Source organism: Malaclemys terrapin, chromosome 5 (assembly GCF_027887155.1).
Source record: "Malaclemys terrapin pileata isolate rMalTer1 chromosome 5, rMalTer1.hap1, whole genome shotgun sequence".
Taxonomy (NCBI): Eukaryota; Metazoa; Chordata; order Testudines; family Emydidae; genus Malaclemys; species Malaclemys terrapin.
This window is the reverse complement of record NC_071509.1, coordinates 131,100,973-131,117,741: the sequence shown is the minus strand read 5'-3', so window position 1 is coordinate 131,117,741 and position 16,769 is coordinate 131,100,973. Positions and strand designations below refer to the sequence as shown.

The following is a 16,769-nucleotide window of genomic DNA, read 5'->3' as shown; positions in this document are numbered from 1 at the left end:
CAGGATCAGGCCCTCAATTTGGTCATTCACATAGGAAGAACCAAATTAGACAATCCATTTGGGGCATATACAGACATAGCAAAAGGCTCGAGTGTTTTTGCTCTTTGCCGCTCCATTTTCCTGTGATTTACCACCATTTTCTCTTCAATGTTCTTGATTTCATTCTCTTTCTATCCATACGTCTTCTCTTGTGCCCCCTCTCCATTTGCCTTTTACTTCCATTGTATCCTCTTGGTTCCTGTTCTTAAGCTCATTGAAGGCAGTGGGAGACTCCTACTGATTTTAAGGAGCTTTGGATCAGGCCCATGGCCCTCATCCAGCCTCAAGTCTCTACTATGCCGCCATCTAGTGAGCTGCACCTAGACTCCCCTCTCCTTCTGCACCTAAGGCCTGTGCAACCAGATTGACTATCCTTCCTCCTTCCCGGGGCTCTATGCAGGAGGGCATCCCAAAATACATTGCACAACGTGAAAGACACCCACAATCTTCTGTCATCAGCACCATCAGCTGAGGCAATGTGGGCCAGCTATTGAGAGACCCAGAAGGCAGGGGTACAAATATGGTTTTACAGCGTGATAGGACAGGTCAATATATACACTCTGGGCTTAGTTTGAATTAAATTTTGTTAGTTACAGTGCACCCTCCGATGCTCTGGGTTCATGCACTCTCTGTTTAAATACAAAATACACGAGGAGGACCAGTGTCCAGAAACTGAGGCCAACATTTTCAAGTGACCATTGGTTTTGGGTGCCTTGTTTCCTAGGTTCCCCAGCTCACACCTAGCCTCGATGTTCACTGGTGCTGAGTGCTTGCAGCTCCAGCGGAAAGCAAGAGGCGGTGTGTGCGTTCACTGCCTCTGAAAGGCAAGCAGCCCCTTTAAGCGGTCTCAAGATGAGCACCCAGAAATGGAGGCCCTCAATAGTAGTGGTCATGTTTGAAAATTGGGCTTTGGAAGTCCCGTAGCTCTTCCTCCCCAAACAGAAGGCCAAGGTGTGGTCTGTGTTGGGGCAGTGCCCCAGGAAATCCCTGGGAAGGATTGTGCTTCAAGAGGTACAATCCTACCCTTAGCCACCCAGCATGCAGGGGAAGCATGTACAGCAGCTACCAGGTTGGCCAACGCTGAGAACGGAACTGGAGAATCTCGGAAGTTGAGAGCATGTTTCTATAGCTCAAGCAGGGGCTATGGATCAGGAACATTGGACCTTGCAGCATCAGCCCATGGGGCTGGCCAGGTACTCAGGCAAGACAGCCTTAGCCCTGGCTCTTCCCTACCCCTTTCTGCTCCCTGGGGGTGTTTGGAAGGACACTTTCAATGTTTTATAGGTTAAACCCGGCACCTTGATTTGAAGTTGCCTGACTCTGCCCAGCAAATGTGCAGTGTGTTGTGTGTAGAAGTGCAAAGCCAAGAGGGATGGGCAGGGGCAGAGCACAGGGGAACCAGTCCTGCATGGATGAGAGCATGGCTGCCCAGACACCCGCTGTTCCCCAATAGCAGCAGGAATGAGACCAAAGAGGGTGATGTGCAGCCTCATTTTCATGAGAAGGGTCGCACGGAAGCCTGTGTCTCCTCAGATAAAGCCATTCTCAGCCACCCTTTCTTTAGCCTGCACTTTTCAAGTGAGGTGCTGGAGGAGACCACCACCACTACTCAATGCAGAGAGCGACACCAGGTGAAATCACAGCCCCACGGACATCATTGGCAGACCTATTATCTTCAGTGGGGCCAGGATTTTACTCCTAGTCCTTAACCCTACTTGTTCTAACATGCCACTTCCATTCATGCTTGCACCAGAGCACAACAGGCCTTAGGGACCTGCCAGTCTGGGCACAGTGCGCAGCAAGGAGCAGTCTATAAACACTCCAGATACACTCTCATATTTTAGGCAAGGTGGGAAACACTGAAAGACATGACACTGTGATCCACTGGACTTTCAGAAAGCCTTTGACAAGGTCCCTCACCAAAGGCTCTTAAGCAAAGTCAACAGCCATGGGATAAGAGGGGAGGTTCTCTCATGGGTCAGTAACTGCTTAAAGTTAGGAAATAAAGGATAGGAATAAATGGTCAGTTTTCACAGTGGAGAAAAATAAATAGTGGGGTCCCCCAAGGATCTATAGTGGGACCAGTGTCATTCAACATATTCATAAGTGATCTGGAAAAAGGGGTAAACAGTGAGGTGGCACAGTTTGCAAACTACACAAAATTACTCAAGAAGTTAAGTCCAAAGCTGACTACGAAGAGTTATAAAGGGATCTCACCAAACTGGGAGACTGGGCAAGAAAATGGCAGATTAAATTCAATGTTGATAAATGCAAAATAATGCACATCGGAAAACATAATCCCAACTATACATATAAAATTAGCTTTACCACTCAAGAAAGAGATTTTGGAGTAACTGTGGAAAGTTCCCTGAAAACATCTGCTCAATGTGTAGCAGCAGTCAAAAAAAAAAAAAAAAAAAAAGCTAACAGGATGTTAGGAACCATTAGGAAAGGGATAGAGAATCAGACAGAAAATATTATAATGTCACTATGTAAATCCATGGTATGTCCAAACTGTGGATATTGCATGCTTTTCTGGTCAACCCATCTCAAAAAAGATATATTAGAATTTGAAGAAGTACAAAGAAGGGCAACGAAAAGGATTACATGTATGGAACAGCTTCTCTATGAGACAAAATTAAAAAGACTGGAACTATTCCTCTGAGAAAAGAGACAACTAAGAGGGGATATGATAGAGATCTATAAAATCATGAGTGGTGTCAAGAAAGTGAATAAGGAAGTGTCATTTACCCTTCACATAACACAAAACCCAATGAAATGAATAGTCAGTAGGTTTAAAACAAATAAAAGAAGTACTTCTTCACACAATGCACAGTCAACCTGTGGAACTCATTGCCAGAGGATGTTGTGAAGGCCAAAAGTATAACTGGTTTCAAAACAGAATTAGGTAAGTTCATGGAGGATAGGTCCATCAATGGCTATTAGCCAAGATGGCCAGGGAAGCAACCCCATGCTCTGTGTGTCCCTATACCTCTGACTATCAGAAGCTGGGACTGGATGACACAGGATGGATCACTCGATAATTGCCCTGTTCTGCCCCCACCCCGCCTCTTCCCACGCAGTTCCGCCCCCTCCTCTGAGAGTGCCCCATCCTCACTCCTCTCCAGTGCCTCCTGCACACCGCAAAACAGCTGAACGTGGCGGGCGGGAGGTGCTGGGAGGGAGGGGGAGGAATCGATCAGCGGGGTCGCCGGCAGATGGGAGGCGCAGAGTGGGAGCAGGGGAGCTGGCTGCCAGTGGGTGCTAAGCATGAAGTCTGTGCCTATGCACCCAGCCACCAATGAGGATAGGTAGGACTTTGACCCTAACTTAGAGGAAAAACAAATAAGTGTTTGGGTCAAGTGTGTACAAAGATTTATGGCCAGCTGCCTAGGTACATACAAGACCTTGGCTTTATTTGTGCATGTATTATATACACATCCTGTTCATCTTATCTGTAAAGAGGGGAATTCTTATGCTGTTCTGGTGTGAGTTGTCAGCACGGATCTTCCCAGCCTGTTCTACAAGAAAACATCATGTGTTCTATCAAATCTAAACTCACCCCTTCCCTGAAATTTGGCTTTAATAACAATAAGATCACAAAGATCAGTTCATGGCTTCTCCCAGGTTGGCTTCAACTCGAGTTCCTCACTCAGCCCACACTAGAGTGGGTCAAAGCTTGGGATTTCTGCTCTGTGGGAAAGTTCAGTGTTTTGTTTTTGTCCAATTTGGTCCACTCGGACTGCTAGGGACCCCAAAGCTTCCATTCTCAAGCTAGCTGGCTCTCATGCTTGGCTGCTTGGAGAAGGCCAGCTGGCCAGGATGTCTTCAAGTGCTGGGGTTCCCATTCAGGGCAGTCTGTCCTAGAGCTACAGATCCTGGAATAGAAGAAGGTTGTAGAATCCCCATCACTGGAAGCTTTTAGAAACAAGTTGGACAAACACCTGTCAGGGATGGTCTAGGTTTACCTGTTCCTGCCACAACATAGGGGGCTGGACCTGATGATCTCTCGCGGTCCTTTCCAGCTCTACATTTCTTTGATTCCCTTCACCTGGTGAGGCGAGCTAAGCCTGACACATGTGCTGCTGGGCTCCAAATCCCCTTTAAGGACCAACTCACCACACAACAATGACTCATCTGATTCAAGTATCTGATGAGTAGATTCCAAGGCCAGAAGGGAACACTGCGATCATCTAGTCTGACCTCTTGCATAACACAGGCCATAAACCTTCCCTGCTTCAAGTCCAATAGCTGTGGTTGAATTAGATCTTTTAGAAAAACACCCAATCTTGATTTAAAAATTACCAGTAATGGAGAATCTACCACAACCCTTGGTAAATTATTCCAGTGGTTTATTAACCTCACTTTTAAAAGTTTGCACCTTATTTCTAGCCTGATTTGATTAGCTTCAGCTTCCAGACATTGGTTCGTATTGCATCTTTATTAGCTAGAATGAAGAGCTCATTATCAAATTCCTGTTCCCATGTAGGTGCTTATAGATTATGATAAAGTCACCGCTTAACCTTCTCTTTGATAAGCTAAATAGTTTTAGCTCCTTGTGTCTCATCATAAGGCATGTTTTCTAATCCTTTAATCATTCTTGTGGCTTTTCTCTGAACCCTCTCCAATTTTTCAACATCTTTCTTGAAGTGTGGACACCAGAACTGGACACAAATTCCAATAGCAACTGCACCAGTGCCAAATACAGAGGTAACACAACCTCCTTACTTCTACTCTGTTTATACATCCCAGGATTGCATTAGCCTTTTGACCACAGCATTGCACACGGAGCTCATATTCAGCTAATTATCCATCATAAGCCCAAAGTCTTTTTCAGAATCACTGCTTCCCAGAATAGAGTCCCCCATCCTGCAAGTATGGCCTATATTATTTGCTCCTAGGTGTATAACTTTACATTTGACCATACTGAAGTGCTTATTGTTTACTTGTCTATGTTTATCAATTTATCCAGATTGCTCTGTATTAGTGATCTGTCCTCTTCATTATTCACCACTCCCCCAATCTTTGTGTCACCTGCAAACTATCTGTGGTGATTTTATGTTCTCTTCCAGACCATTGATAAAAATAGTTGCTTCTAAACTGATAAACCAAATTGGAAAAAGGCACTCTTATTCTGGGATTAGTGTGTCTACACAGGGATTTATACTAGTACGACTACGGCGGTATAAATATCCTAGTATAATTATGCCACTAAATTCCGTACATAGACAAGCCCATACTCACTTTTTCTAAACATGTGTGTCTCGTACAGATCTTTATACCAAGCTTAGTGCTTGGTATAACACGATCCAGTGGCTGGAAACTGAAGCTAGACAAATTCAGACTGGAAATAAAGTATAATTTCTTAACAGTGAGGATAATTAACTGTTGAATCAATCTGTCCCGGCTCTACACCAAATGGCAACCCAGGCGAGGAGCATCTTCAGTGCCCCCACCTCCCCATTTGTTAAAATTTTGAACACCTTATTTTTTATTCCATTTGTAGCCCATTTCACGACTCTGAGGTGTGATTTATCCCTGTCATATAAGACAATACATTTGCATGCTAGGATCTGTACAATAAAAACAGCACCCCAAGCCCAGGTCCCCAACTCCGGCACCCCAGGTGGTCATCTGGGTTGCCTGCCCTAAATCTGGGCCTGGAAACAATTTACCAAAACTTGTGGTGGATTCTCCATCACTGGCAATTTTTAGACCAAGATGGGATGTTTCTCTGAAAGAGATATTCTAGCCCAAAAGGAATTATTTTGGGGAAGTTCAATGGCCTGTGTGATACAAGTCAGACTAGAGCCTGGTCTACACTTAAAATTTAGGTTGACATGGCTACATTGCTCAGGGGTGTGGATTTTTCACATAACTGAGTGATATAGCTATGTTGACCTAACCCCCCACCCCCACGGTGTAGGTGCAGCTAGGCTGACAGAAGAATGTTTCTGTTGACCTAGCTACCTCCTGCTTGGAGAGATAGAGCTACTATAGTGATGTCACGGTAGCCAGCATCTATACTATGGGGTTATTGCAGGATAGCTATAGCACCGTAGCAATACTGCTATAGTCCCACATCGGAGACGTGGCCCAGATCATCACAATGGTCCCTTTTGGCCTTGGAATCGATGACTCTTCTCACACAAGAAATACTCAGTCCTTCAACATGCAGAGTATCCTTCGAGGCTAAAGGATTCTTCCATTTTAGTTCATTATTTTCTAGCACAATGTCTTTTTTTACACCACAGTTGTTTTGTATTAATGGCAGGAAGCTCCACTGCCCTTTCAGTCTCCCAATTGTTTGTTATCCGTTTGGCGTGCCACTCTAATACGGAAATTCTTAATTTATTTTAGTTAGAGTAGAAATCCCCAGATATGCTGTATCACATCAGTTGGTTTCCCATTGATGCAAATAAGACTTAGGTATGTGCTTAAAATGTTTTCCTGATTAGGGACCTGTGAAGGGGTCAACTGGCGCCTCCTTATAGCCAGGTGTGATGTAGCAGTTCTCTCTTCACTGTGTGTGTGTGTGTCTGTGTGTGTGTGTGTCTCCTGCTGGTGGCTGTGCCACCTGTGTGGTAGTCTGCTTCTTCCAGTGATGTGGCCCTCCAGCCAGGTCCCTTCAAATGTAACACTTCTTTATGTCGTAGACTTCAGAACTATAACACACAATAACCCCAAAACAGAAGGAGACAAAGCAGGCTGCTCCAGAGAGCAGCGAGGAACAACTCATCCTATCTTACTACAGGCTGTCTGACTACAAACTCACTGCTGCTAGTCTTTGGCCCAGCTTACACACTACATTACAGAGCCCTCTAGCCTGGAAGAAGAACCAGGGGAACCACCCTCTCCCTGAAATGTAAAGTTATAATCTACAATTTTAATACAGTTTTAATACATCACAATTTGGACCTCACTGAACCTATGTCATTCCTTCATATTTCATATGTTGTGAAAGAGCGGAAGACACAACAATTGCTAAAGTCCAGAATCCAGGGCCTGTACTCACACTACATAGCACCACACTCCTTGTGCAGTATCACTGAAAATATTGCCTTGTAAATTAAACTAAGTAGAGAGTATACAGTCTAGGTGGAGAAGTCATGAAAGCCAATAGTCCTGTGGAATTTTTTGTTTTTGCCAGCTGTTCCCTTTTCATTTAAATGCCTGTTTTCTCTTCAGAACAGTAAGTAGGTTTCATTTTCCGTGACTCCTAGGAAATGATCAGACTGCATATGGGATGTGTGCAGGGAGCTCTCTGGGTGATCTCACAAGAGAAACTAACCCATGGGGATTTCTTAAAGTTAAAGCCCCTCCAAAATATTTCAGGGTGGGACAGAGAAAACAGAGTCAGATTATCTCAACTCCAGTCCCTTAATCCTAAATGTGAGTTGACTCATCTTTGGGGCTTTTAAATATTAACAGACATACTGCACTTTTTTCCTAATAGTATGTCCTTCACACTTGCATGGAATTTGTAGTGAAAACTTTGGTTCATGTTTCCAAGCAAGATTCCTAAGATATGAGAAAACAGGGCACCCTTAATGGAATGACAGGAGCTGAGATAACTTGACTCCCTTCTCCCCACTCCTCACCACACACAATGTTTATTTGTGGCTTTCACTTCAAGAATTTCCCTTGTGTTATTTTTGCCTAGGAGAGCAAAAAGGCAGCTCCGCTCCCTGCACACAGAGAGGCGGACGTGGATCACTTCCTAAAACTCACTGAAAGTGAAACCTAGCTTCTTTCCTTATGAGAAATCAGGAATATCAATTAAAAGGGAACAGTTGGCAAAGCAACACAATTCTGTTACCCGTTGGGACTTCCCCGCACAGATTGAATAATCTCTGGTTATTTTAGCTGTCTTGGCAATAATCAAGACCAATCAGCATCAAGGAGGGAAAAGGCTTAGCGTATAAATGTACACTGGAAAACACTTTCTCTTAGACACTCCTCAACCTCTCCCAGACATACAAGAATAATACAGAAGAACCTTCACTCTCATCACCATGAAGGGAACCTGGGCTGTTGTCTTTTGTTCACTGCTCCTGATTGCAGCTGAAATTCAAGGTAAGAGGCAGCAATATCACAAAAGACATGTAATACAGTGAGAAAGCCAGAGGTGTGAGTCACTGGAAAGCTGTGTAGAATAAATGCTTGGAAATTACTTTTGGGGCAAAAAAGTGATCTGAGTTCAGGGTTTGTGTTCTACTGCCGCTCGCAAACATCTGTCCGCTTTGCTTGTGTCTAGAAGGTGTGTGTTGTCCACACAGGACTCGGACTGATCAGCTTGTATGTAGCAGGGAAATGAATATGACAGTTTTCGGCAGGCTTGGATTTCTGTCCAGACTGTCCCCTAGTTTGTAAGGCTGTGAAATCAGCCTCAGTCTATCAAATTCTGTCTTGTTTTAATCACCAGAGGAAGACAGTTTGGACCTGACCCAAAGCACAGTGAAGTCAGTGGGAACTTTCCCACGGATTTCAATGGGTGTTGGATCAGAGCCTTTGTGAGCAACAATGATTTTAGTTCCAACTGCTCATTCACTCCCATCACTTTTACACTGGGGCGAGTCCTGTTTTCCATTGACTCGTGTGAGAGCAGAATCAGGCCCTCTGACTTCAAAATTAATGAGATGAAGGCAAAAGAGTGTAGCGTTTTTTGTGACATTGTCCTAATGTAAATATGAACATGGAAACATTACAGGACAAATTACTCTGCAGCTCTGAGGATGAAATGGAGTGTTTTCAACCTCTCCTCTTCCGACTTAAATATATTTGATTGAAGTCAACCCAGGTATCTAATATCCTTCTAATCTCTCTCTCTCCTGGGCCCATTTCTTTTAGGGCAGCTGACCTCGGGACAAGGACGTTGCAGCTGCACAGAGAAAGGTTCTAATTACATTCAGCAAAAAGCCTTAGGAAAAATAGAAGTGATTCCCAAGAGCTCTTCCTGTGACCATATTGAGATCATGTGAGTAATGACTTAACCATTCAGCTGTCACCACTCAGTGGGGCTGCTTGTCGCAATGGCAGGAAATATGGGGATTTCCCCCCATTTAACGTAACCCCAGGTTCTGATGTCCATCCCCATTACAAGCAAAGCAAAATGCAATGAGGCTAGAGACTAAGGCCCAGATCATCAGCTGGTGTGATCAACACAGCTTCATAGACCTCCATGGAAATACACCAACTGAGGACTAGCCTGGAGGGTGGGATTCTCCAGGGCTCGGTGCCTTGTTTAGTCATTGACACCTGTGCACAGTGGGTGCACAATGCTACCAGATCTGAATAGGAGCATTTTGCACTCCCTTGCACAGGGGCCAATGACTACACAGGTTGTAGGGAATCAGGCCCTGAGACTAGATGAGAACCTAGATCCCACTTCCTAGGTGCATAGAAATACATCAGGTAGACCCTTCTAATGCTTTAGCTGATTTGAGTTCTTTTGATTTTGTATTCGCTCCCAGCTCATGGGACAATGTAGCGTATCACTCAGCTCACCGAGGGCCAGACTCCTGCTATTCAGACCCTGATCCCAGATAACAAAGACAATGGTGACCTTTCCATTCCATGGAAATTAATTCTGTTTTGCTTTGTTCATTTCAGTGCGACAATGAAGCGCACTGGAGAGCAAAGATGCTTGAACCCTAATTCCAAACAGGTACAGAAGATGATGACAGCCCTCATCAAGAAAAGGTAGGTTTCCCATCTGTCTGCAGGGAAAAACTCTCATGGGCTTAAGAGCTCACTTCAGTCTTATACATCAGTGAGATCCAACTTTGTGCTCAATTGATGGTCACCGCAGTCTCACGGCCTGTGCCTGAACCACTGCTCACAGCGTCCTCAGAAACCTGCATTGCAACCCCAGAAAATGGCAGATTTCTTGGGACACAGTATAAGCTATCTGGGGTATACAGAACAACCCTTGCAGCAATAGCCCCCCTGCTTCACGCAGAAGAGCACGTCAAATGCACTGCATTGCTTCAAAGGGAAAAACAAGTTAGTTTAAACAGCCTGTGTGTCTCAGACTCAGTACTAAACTGACTTGTGCTGAATTTTGGGGCTGTTCACCCATGTGTGGGCTTCAAAAGCTGGGAAGAATGGCCATCCATGATGCCTACTGAGAAATCACAGAATCCTTTAGGACCAGATTGTGCCACATTTACCCTCACTGAGTAATACCTTACTCCACAAGTAATCCTATAGAAAGCAAAGGGACTATTCACAGAGTAAGATGCCAATCAGTTTAACAGTGGCAGAATCTGGTCCTTTGAATTTAACCTACTGTTCTACCAAGTACTCGATGGTCCTGGTTCTGATGTGACTTAAACTGATGTAAATCAGAGTAAGTCCAATGGAGTGGCACAGCGTAAAGCTAGTAGAAGAACAGGAGTACTTGTGGCACCTTAGAGACTAACAAATTTATTAGAGCATAAGCTTTCGTGGACTACAGCCCACTTCTTCGGATGCATATATTCTTCTATATGCATCCGAAGAAGTGGGCTGTAGTCCACGAAAGCTTATGCTCTAATAAATTTGTTAGTCTCTAAGGTGCCACAAGTACTCCTGTTCTTCTTTTTGCGGATACAGACTAACACGTCTGTTACTCTGAAACTTGTCGTAAAGCTAGTGTGAGAGGAAAATGAAGCCCTTCTGTATGTGAAATCCCGAAAGAAACATTCTAATGAAAGGATAAAGTTCCCACTGTGTTTTATTTTGACAGGTCTTCACAAAGCACTTCACAAAGCACTCATTTCACAAAGGAGAAGAGATAAAGATCACTTCAACAGAGTAATGAGATTTTAGGATTTCAGCACTTCAGACTCCCTCTCCAGAGAGCAGTGAACTTGTCTGTTTCCTCCACCTGGCTCTGCAACTTTTAAAATACAAATGCTGCGGCTGAGGCAAGTTGTTCCCAACACAAAGTGGTTGCATACATGAAGGTAACATCTGGGTTGTGACATCATCTCAACACAGGACATGTAGTGAGGCATCTGTAACCTCAGTAATCCTACTGGCAAACCAGTGACAGTAAAGACCCAGTTTGTCTTTGGGGTCTCCTGGTGGCTATAAGTGGTAATAGATTGCTTCTGCTTATCTAATTAGCAAATATTTCTTTGAGCCACATGGATGGGTTATCATATTATTATAATGATAACTCGGAGATAAAAATATTCTCAGGTAACACATACCAAGAATTCCAAGTTATTTTTTCTAGCAGGTTTGAAATTAATGTAATTCTTAGATATACATGTTCCATGTTAATTTATATAATATCACATATGATTGTTGTTCTAGGGTATGTGAAACATTTGTCCGTAGGCTTTATAAATAAAATTGAAGAAGGCTTATAATCTAAAACTAACCACACTCTGTGTTTAACTGATGTATAAACATTTATTACATAGATTAAATGCATCTGATCATTATGAAATGTAATATAACAAATGACTGTAATATAATATTCACAAACATTCCTTGTGTTAGATTTCTTCTTGTAAAGATAAACCAATTAAGGGAATAAAAGATACTGAAAACTATAACAGCTACCTTGGAATTTGTACTATGTAATCATTCATCACCTGAAATGTCATTCATAGTGCTAGATATATTTACAGTTGACTAACTCCATCAGAGAATTAATGCTATTATCCTACCATATTAATTGATAAAAATACACGAAAAGAAAGCTCAATGTTTGTAAACCAATATCCAACCAATTGCACTTTCTCAAGTCCTATTCCTACACCTCTAACACCAGAACTGCACCCCATCCCCACTCATCTACTTACCTTTCCCTGTCACCCCAAAGAAAACGCTGGAAGAATAGATAAGCATTGCAGCTTCACCTGAAGGTCAAGTCAACACATTTGGTCTTTGGCAAAGTGGGGCGGGAAAGCTAGTGCCACACTGGAGGGCACCTCCCTGAAGAGGCTCTGGGCCTGATTCCCGTTTACACTGTGGCTCTTTACCTTGGTGTGGCAGCGCGAAGGGGCTGAGACGTGCATCCCTGGTCTGTGACAGAAAGGAGCTGGTCCCAGAAGAGCAGCACAGGGGCCCAGATCCTCCAGAGTATCTAGGTACCTAATTCCTACTGATTTCATCGGGAACTAGGTGTCCAACACCTTAGGGGAACTGGGCCTGCCGGTCCCAGCTGGAATCCCCCGTCCGCTGGCCAGGGACAGCTCTTTCCCTAATACAACAAATTCCTATTAACCGGGGACACTTTAATGAAGCATTCGACACCTATCACTGTGCTTGCCCCAAGGAGCCCCATCTCTAGTGCTGGCCTTGCTACCCAGCACCCTCAGCAGCACACAGATACTTCCCGGAGCTTTGAAAGGGGAGGGGCGCATGCCTGCAGGGCAGCAGAGATCAAAACACTGAGCAGAGCAATCAGGGCAGGCATGTGCGATACTGCGGAAGCCAGTTCTGTGGACAAAACAATCAGGAGTGTCTCCACTGGCTCTTTGTCGACAATAAAGGGAGGTGAAAAGACAAAAGTCTCTCCTAGGGGTGGAATCTTTTCTCACCAAAACTGGGCATTTTTCCTAACAAAAGTCCCATTATAGTGTGGACGCTCTTGCTGTTTTGTCGCCAAAAGGCAGTTTTTGGCGACAAAACTTGGTAGTGTAGGCAAGGCCTAAACTGACAAACTAAATTGGAAAAAGGCACTCTTATTCTGGGATTAGTGTGTCTACACAGGGATTTATACCAGTATAACTACGGCAGTATAAATATCCTAGTATAATTATGCCACTAAATTCTGTACCTATATTATTTGCTCCTAGGTGTATAACTTTACATTTGACCATACAAAGTGTTTATTGTTTACTTGTCTATGTTTATCAACTTATCCAGATTGCTCTGTATTAGTGATCTGTCCTCTTCATTATTCACCACTCCCCCAATCTCTGTGTCACCTGCAAACTATCTGTGGTGATTTTATGTTCTCTTCCAGACCATTGATAAAAATAGTTGCTTCTAAACTGATAAACCAAATTAGAAAAAGGCACTCTTATTCTGGGATTAGTGTGTCTACACAGGGATTTATACTAGTACAACTACGGCGGTATAAATATCCTAGTATAATTATGCCACTAAATTCCCCACATAGACAAGCCCATACTCACTTCTTCTAAACATGTGGGTCTCGTACAGATCTTTATACCAAGCTTAGTGCTGGGGTATAACACGATCCAGTGGCTTGAAACTGAAACTAGACAAATTCAGACTGGAAATAAAGTATAATTTTTTTAACAGTGAGGGTAATTAACCATTGAAACAATCCAGCCCGGCCCTACACCAAATGGCAACTCAGGCGAGAAGTCTCTTCAGTGCCCCCCCGCTCACATTTGTTAAAATTTCGAACACCTTATTTTTTATTGCATTTGTAGCCCATTTCACGACTTTGATGCGTGATTTATCCCTGTCATATAAGACGATAAATTTGCATGCTAAGATCTGTACAATAAAAACAGCACCCCAAGCCCAGCGCCCCCAACTCCGGTACCCCAGGCAGTCGATGGGGTTGCCTGCCCCTAAATCCAGCCCTGGAAAGAATTTACCAAATGTTGTGGTGGATTCTCCATCACTGGCAATTTTTAGACCAAGATGGGATGTTTCTCTGAAAGAGATACTCTAGCCCAAAAGGAATTATTTTGGGGAAGTTCTATGACCTGCATGATAGAAGTCAGACTAGGGTCTGGTCTACACTTAAAATTTAGGTTGGCATGGCTACATTGCTCAGGGGTGTGGATTTTTCACACACCTGAGTGATGTGGCTATGTTGACCTAACCGCCCCCGTGTAGGTGCAGCTAGGCTGACAGAAGAATGCTTTTGTTGACCTAGCTACCACCCGCTTGGAGAGGTGCAGCGGGGTGGGCAAACTTTTTGGCCCGAGGGCCACATCGGGGTTGCAAAATGGTATGGAGGGCCGGGTAGGGAAGGCTGTGCCTCCCGAAACAGCCTGGCTCCCGCTTCCTATCTGCCCCCTCAGAACCTCCGACCCATCCAACCCCCCGGCTCCTTGTCCCCTGACCGTCCCCTCCTGGGACTCCCACCCCTAACCACCTGCCCTGGAACCCCACCCCTATCCAACCCCCCTCTCCCTGTCCCCTGACTGCCCTGACCCCTATCCACAGCCCTGCCCCCTGACAGGCCCCCCGGGACTCCCATGCCTATCCAACCCCTGCTCCCCATCCCCTGGCTGGCCCCCCAGGACTCCCACCCTCTATCCAACCCCCCATCTCCCTGTCCCCTGACTGCCCCGACCCCTATCCACACCCCCGTCCACTGACAGGCCCCCCGAGACTCCCATGCCTACCCAACCCCCCCTTTCCCTGTTCCCTGACTGCCCCACCCCAGAACCTTTGCCCCATCCAACCGCCCCCTGTTTACTGTCCCCTGACTGCCCCCCAGAACCCTCCGCCCCTTATCCAACCCCCTGACCCCCTTACCATGCTGATCAGAGTGGTTGGACTGGCTTATTGGAAAGCCTGGGAGGAGGGTGGGTGCAAGCTGTGCTGCCCACGTGGCGGGCGGGGGGGAGGGGGGGGACTGCAGGGGAGGGGCTGGCAGTAGCCTCCCCAGCCGAGAGCTCAGGGGCCGGGCAGGACGGTCCCATGGGCCGGATGTGGCCCACGGGCTGTAGTTTCCCCACATCTGTCCTACAGAGATGTCACGGTGACCTGCATCTATACTATGGGGTTATTGCGGTGTAGCTACACCACCGTAGCTACGCTGCTATGGTCCCATATCATAGACATGGCCCAGATCATCACAGTGGTCCCTTTTGGCCTTGGAATCCATGACTCTTCTCACACAAGAAATACTCAATCCTTCAACATGCAGAGTATCCTTCGAGGCTAAAGGATTCTTCCATTTTAGTTCATTATTTTCTAGCACAATGTCTTTTTTTACACCACAGTTGTTTTGTATTAATGGCAGGAAGCTCCACTGCCCTTTCAGTCTCCCAGTTGTTTGTTATCCGTTTGGCGTGCCACTCTAATACGGAATTCTTAGTTTATTTTAGTTAGAGTAGAAATCCCCAGATATGCTGTATCACATCAGTTGGTTTCCCATTGATGCAAATAAGACTTAGGTATGTGCTTAAAGTGTTTTCCGGATTAGGGACCTGTGAAGGGGTCAACTGGCGCCTCCTTATAGCCAGGTGTGATGTAGCAGCTCTCTCTTTACTCGGGGTGTGTGTGTGTGTGTGTGTCCTGCTGGTGGCTGTTCCATCTGTGTGGTAGTCTGCCTCTTCCAGGGATGTGGCCCTCCAGCCAGGTCCCTTCAAATGTAACACTTCTTTATGTCTTAGAGTTCAGAACTATAACACACAAGAACCCCAAAACAGAAGGAGACAAAGCAGGCTGCTCCCAAGAGCAGCGAGGAACAACTCACCCTATCTTACTACAGGCTGTCTGACTGCAAACTTAGTGCTGCTAGTGTTAGACCCACCTCACACACTTCACTACAGAGCCCTCTAGCCTGCAAGCAGAACCAAGGGAACTACCCCCTCCCCATAATTTAAAATTATAACCTACAATTTTAACACAGTTTTAATATACCACAATTTGGACCTCACTGAACCTGTGTGGTTCCTTCATATTTCATATATTGTGAAAGAGCAGAAAACCCCAACAATTGCTAAAGGCCAGAATCCAGGGCCCGTACTCACACTACATAGCACCACACTCCTTGTGCAGTATCATCGAAAATATTGCCTTGTAAAATAAACTAGAGAGTATACAATCAACGTGGAGAAGTCACAAAAGACAATAGTCCTGTGGAATTTTTGTCTTTGCTGGCTGTTCCCTTTTCATTTTAATGCCTGTTTTCTCATGGGGACAAGTACGTTTCACTTCCCATGACTCTTAGGAAATGATCAGCCCACACCTGGGATGTGTGCAGGGAGCTGTCTGGGTAATCTCACAAGTGAAACTAACCCATGGGGATTTCTTAAAGATAAAGCCCCCCAAAATATTTCAGGGGTGGGACAGAGAAGAGAGAGTCAGATTATCTCAACTCCAGTCCCTTCATCCTAAATGTGAGTTGACTCATCTTTGGGGCTTTTAAATATTAACAAGTATCAGGGGGTAGCCGTGTTAGTCTGTAACTACAAAAACAACAAGGAGTCTGGTGGCACCTTAAAGACTAACAGATTTATTTGGGCATAAGCTTTCGTGAGTAAAAACCTCACTTCACTTTTTTCCTATTAGTATGTCCTTCACACTTGCATGGAATTTGTAGTGAGAACTTCGGACCAGATTTCTGAGCAAGATTGCTAAGAGTTATGAGAAAACAGGGCACCCTTAATGGGGGGACAGGAGCTGAGATAACTTGACTCTCTTCTCCCAACTCCTCACCCCACACAACGTTTATTTGTGGCTTTCACTTCAAGAATTTCCCCTTTGTTATTTTTGCCTAGGAGAGCAAAAAGGCAGCTCCTCTCCCTGCACACAGAGAGGCGGACGTCGATCACTTCCTAAAACTCACTGAAAGTGAAACCTAGTTTGAGTCCTTATGAGAAATCAGGAATTTCAATTAAAAGGGAACAGTTGGCAAAGCAAAACAATTCTTTCACCTGTTGGGACTTTCCCGCACAGATTGAATAATCTCTGGTTATTTTAGCTGTCTTGGCAATAATCAAGACCAATCAGCATGAAGGAGGGAAAAGGCTTAGTGTATAAATGTACACTGGGAAACACTTTCTCTTAGA

The 16,769-nt window shown here is 44.9% G+C and overlaps 1 protein-coding gene across 1 annotated transcript; it reads left to right on the top strand.

Moving 5' to 3' along the window:
* Positions 1 to 7,887: 7,887 nt before the first annotated feature.
* On the top strand, positions 7,888 to 11,588 carry LOC128838190 (C-X-C motif chemokine 10-like). Its single transcript, XM_054030175.1, has 4 exons — positions 7,888 to 8,115; positions 8,890 to 9,016; positions 9,652 to 9,741; positions 10,769 to 11,588. Exons 1-4 carry the CDS (start codon positions 8,055 to 8,057, stop codon positions 10,818 to 10,820), a joined length of 330 nt encoding a protein of 109 aa, XP_053886150.1. The 5' UTR covers positions 7,888 to 8,054; the 3' UTR covers positions 10,821 to 11,588.
* The last annotated feature ends 5,181 nt before the right edge of the window (positions 11,589 to 16,769 follow it).